This window comes from Cibotium barometz, chromosome 50, assembly GCF_041138505.1.
Source record: "Cibotium barometz isolate CiBa-2024 chromosome 50, ASM4113850v1, whole genome shotgun sequence".
Lineage (NCBI taxonomy): Eukaryota > Viridiplantae > Streptophyta > Polypodiopsida > Cyatheales > Cibotiaceae > Cibotium > Cibotium barometz.
The window spans coordinates 28492128-28496533 of record NC_141095.1 but is presented as its reverse complement, the minus strand read 5'-3'; the positions used below and the strand labels follow the sequence as shown (position 1 = coordinate 28496533).

Here is a 4406-nt window from a genome sequence, read left to right as displayed (position 1 = left end):
TTAACTCAGTTTTTTAAAAATGAATCCAAATCTTAAAAATCATTTTTATTTTTGGCTTGCCTTGGCAAGACTTAAAAACATACTGGAATTTTGTCTAACTTAAATTTTCAAAATATTTAAATCAATTTTAGTATCCTCTAGTGAAGGCAAGGAATTTGAGGACTTTCCTGCCCATGTAATTATTTTCTTGTTTCTCCCATGAAGTTTGCAAAACAGGCATACGATTGCACGCTAACTAAGGTTTAACCAACCTTGGCAGCATTAATTAATGCTCCCAACAATTACAGATTTTTTAGAAAGCTTAAAACCTTGGCATTAATTAAAGCTCGCAATAACTAAGCACTTTTTTAGAACCTTGGGCATTAATTAATTACAGGTCTCTGAAATAGCAGCAACAGCACCACCAACATGATCCCTTTCCACTACACTTAATCCCCTCCCACCAAAGACATGCATAAGACATGGTTAACTGTATATACCTAGAAGACTTAATCCCCTCCCACCAAAGACATGCATAAGACATGGTTAACTGTATATACCTAGATGAATCCAGGAACATGCCCGAATTCACCTTATAAGAAAGTGCAATTTATAACCTCATGGTAGTCACCCACAAGACAATAAACCATCAACTCCATCATGCATAGTATGGACTAGATACTACGACATCCACATGGTTAACTGTATGCAACACAAACCCTCAAAAACAAAGAATCCTACTGCATCTGGACATGACCATCTAACCCACACTACACTCCCTTGCCCGTCCTAAACCAAGGCTGTTTAATGTCGGCTTTTGCTTCGGACAGCTTCCCCTTCACAGTCTTGTCTTTACCAACTTTTGAAGCCACTCCTGATGCCTTGGCAGGCCTTGAAGGATGCTGCCTTCCCGGATCCGGCGACGACAAGCTATGGCCCCAATGTCGGGTTGGGCTTGCACATTGTTGCATGGAAGGAATCCCAGAAATGCCCTTAAGCTCCCTTGAGCTTCCCATGTTTTGAATGCTCCAAATTGCACTAGTGGCAGCTTCAAGGTTCAAGAGGGTGGTCTCACATGGAGTGGTGCCACCACCATTGCTAGATATGGTGTTGCTTGACCCCAGCAGCTTTCTTTCTTTCTCCATTGCCTGCAGGATGACATTTCCTTCAGGTTCATCTCCTGCCACAGAGGAATTTCTTTCTCCTTTACTACTACCCTTCAACTCCACCACCTCCTGTGCATCTACTGAAAATGGGCTCTCTTCAATTGAATCTCTCACTTCCCCCTTCTCGACCTTGCCTTCAGTCCTCCACGGCGACTCCAGCTCAAAATTCCACATCTTCAGTTTATCCCTGCTCTCTCCATTTGTCTCAACTTGGCTGGCGTTTCTTCTCTCTAATCCTTGCCTAGCTCCTTGATTAATCACTCTTTCAACAACAGGAGAGTTTCCACCATCCACCGACCGTATTCCATCTACTTCCCTTTCTTGCTGGTGGATAGCATTGATCTGCCCCCATTGAGTGGCTTCAACCCTGCCAACATAAGGGTCCTTGTTTAGCTCAATTGAGTGAAGATCATCATCATCATCATCATCATCAATGCCATCATCATCTTCATCCAAGCCATAATCGGATTCTGGGCTTGGGATAGTGCCCTTTATTTCGACATCAAGGGAAGAGTTACCAGGGCTTCCATGTTGACCTCTAACTTCATTAGCCTCCTCAGTGGGGTTAACTGCCTTGGAAGATCGGGTTTCAATCAGATCAATGGGAATCCTGCTCACTTTTGGGTCTCTATCCACTTTGGTGCAGACTGCTCCACCTTGAGCAGAACCACAAGCTCTTTTAGCTTTCAGAAAGGCATCCAGCTCCGTTCTTAGCTTATCTAGAGCAGTGTTCTTTTCCTCGATTTCTAGCCGGGCTTCTGCCAACTTCATTTGGACCCTCTCCTCTCTCCAAACCTCAGCTACTTGAAGCATCTTCCTCTCCTCCTCCACCTCCTCCCGCACTTTGATGGACTCACGCTTCAGCTCCTCCACTTTAGCTTTGTCTTCCCCTACTTCTCTTGCTAGTTCATCACACACATCTTCCATCAATTCTCTTGCTTTCTGCTCCCTCTCAAGATCCTGCAAAGCCTTCATTAGAGACTTCTTCACATCGATCAACTCCTTTGTTACTTTCCTGTGAAGTAGATCAAGCTTGCGCTTGGACTTCTTCTCGTCTTCGAGCTCCTCTTTAATGGATTGAAGTGCTTGCCTTGTCTTTTCCTGCTCCAATTCCTGCCAGTCCATTTTCTCATCAGCAAGCTTCTTGCTCAAATTCTCCATTTCTCTGCAGTGTGACATCTGCTGTACTGTGAGCTCTTCCACTTGGGACCGAGCTCCTTCTAAGTCAGATTGCAAGGCTGTGACCACTGAGATGCTGGATTTATGCTGCTCTTCCAAGGACCACACTCGGTTCAGCACCTTCAACAGCTCACTTGAGGTCGTAGATCCGCTGATACCGCTTGGAACAGCCTTTGCATTGACGAAAGAGGGCGCAGTAATAGTCGTTCCATCATCAACCTCAATCTGTTCCCACCATGCAAGCAAGGATAATTGATTCTTAAACTAATCTAAATCTGAGTACCTTAATAGATTGTAATCCACATTACCTCATGAGTGTCCTCATCATCGTCTGGAGGGCACTCTGCTGGCCTTGCACTTTCCAGTAATTTAAGCAATTGCACATGGGCAGCGGCAGTAGCTTGACCGATTGGGGGTTTTCTCTTAGTGCTGTCTCCAAACTGCAATATGGCCAGTAAGAAATCAAAAGCTGGATAGTATGATACTTTAACAACATGGAATGGTGCATACTTTTGTATTTTCTGGCATGGTACGTACCCTGCATTTAATGGATGATCGCCTGAGTGCCCTCATGCTGACATGGCTAGAAGCAGGTGATGGAGCGAATGGCAACTGAGCCAAGTTCCTTTTACCAACAGGGGTCTCAGGGGGATGATGGTCACAAGCCTCATTCGTTATCTTGCTGGGCAGATTAATGCTAGACAGAGAGATTTCTTGTAGCTCCCACAATGTGGCAGCCAGTTTACGTGCAGAGACGGCCACGCGGCGGTTGCTGCCGCCCACTCGCCCATTAGGGGGATTCTGCTGCTGCTCAGGAGCCATGGCGTCTTAAGGCTACTACGTCAGTGCAAGTAAGGATAGGAAATGAAACAATACAGCATAATGGGACCATTCCATGACAGGAACCCTCCGACTCAGCTGCATGCCACGGCTTCAGCAAATGAGGATTTCAAGTATTGGATTATCACAATAATCACTTTGCAAATGATGTGTGGTTAGTGTCATATGACATATTAGGGTTTTGTATGTTAGGAGTAACAAACCTGGACCTCTTTAGCATTTCTGACGACTCCATGGTTTGCTGAGCATCTTCTTCTTCCTCCTCTACAAGACGCTAGTGTTCAGGATGCTCTGCTATGGCCTTCTTCTTAGCTATCCTGCAGCCCTGTTGTGCGGGCTTTTAAAGCATGCTACAGCACAGGTTGAGAACACGAAGATATGTGGGGGGGACGGGGGGGTGATGGGCTGTGCGCGTCCTTGTGTGTGTGTGTGAGTGTCAAAAAGAGAGAGAGGGGGCGCAGGCGGGGGCTTCGCCATTGCCGAAAACTCCTCTAGTTCCAAACAACAAGAACAGGGTTGTTTCAGCCACGTCAGCAAATCCTGCCACGCAACAGCTTCTCCGCCACATCGTCAATCCGCGGCCTGCCACGTCCTCGAATCCCTGGAGCTCTGCACCACGTGTTCATATCTTATTGCTTAATTCCTGCCAGGTAGTCAGATCAGAAAGTGCTATGCAGTGTGCCAAGAGGCAATACGAGCCAGCTCATCAACAAAAAAAACGGAGGAGCTTGCAATGTTATACTTTTTAAATCCAATAGACAGCCGCCACGTGCTCAAAGATGAATGGCTCTTCGCGTAGGCAGTATGCCACGTGTCGCCACCAAAGGAATTCGTGACTTGTGAGTACACGCTCTCTATATTTCAGGAGCCACACGCCGCACGTTCGAGCAACCTTTCCTTTTGGTTTTGCTAAAGTGGCCCACGAATTTCGTACGTGCGTGCCCCTATGGCATCTTCCCCTCCTCAACATTTTATTGCTCACTTCCAAAACAAAGAGGAAACCAAATTACAATGCCTTGACACTCCTTTTCAAGGTTGCCCATCTTGATTTCTCCCCGTCTTATCGACATCTTATGTGCATCTCAACCTCTAATTTTTCCCCATTCTCAACATCCTTCATACATCTACTGCCCTTCTCAATAACCTTTACCCATCCTGACCTCTGTCAATGTTAATGCCAAATACATTTATCCCTTTTCGAGGTTTTCCACCTCGCCTTCTATCCCAGCATCATTCATGTAT

General features: G+C 45.9%; 1 protein-coding gene across 2 annotated transcripts; it reads right to left on the bottom strand.

Moving 5' to 3' along the window:
• Positions 1-302: 302 nt before the first annotated feature.
• On the bottom strand, positions 303-3645 carry LOC147610003 (uncharacterized). Of its 2 annotated transcripts, XR_015264196.1 has the most exons (5): positions 3368-3645; positions 2862-3242; positions 2633-2764; positions 540-2549; positions 303-479 (listed from the first exon to the last, which is right to left on the bottom strand). XR_015264196.1 is itself a non-coding variant. In XM_086787203.1 (4 exons), the coding sequence occupies exons 2-4, from the start codon at positions 3144-3146 to the stop codon at positions 750-752; spliced, it is 2217 nt and encodes a 738-aa protein (XP_086643329.1). In that variant the 5' UTR covers positions 3147-3242; positions 3368-3645; the 3' UTR covers positions 516-749. The 2 variants fall into 2 exon arrangements, 1 of the variants encoding a protein (XP_086643329.1); XM_086787203.1 differs by lacking the exon at positions 303-479 and having other exon boundaries at positions 516-2549.
• Between the last annotated feature and the right edge of the window lie 761 nt (positions 3646-4406).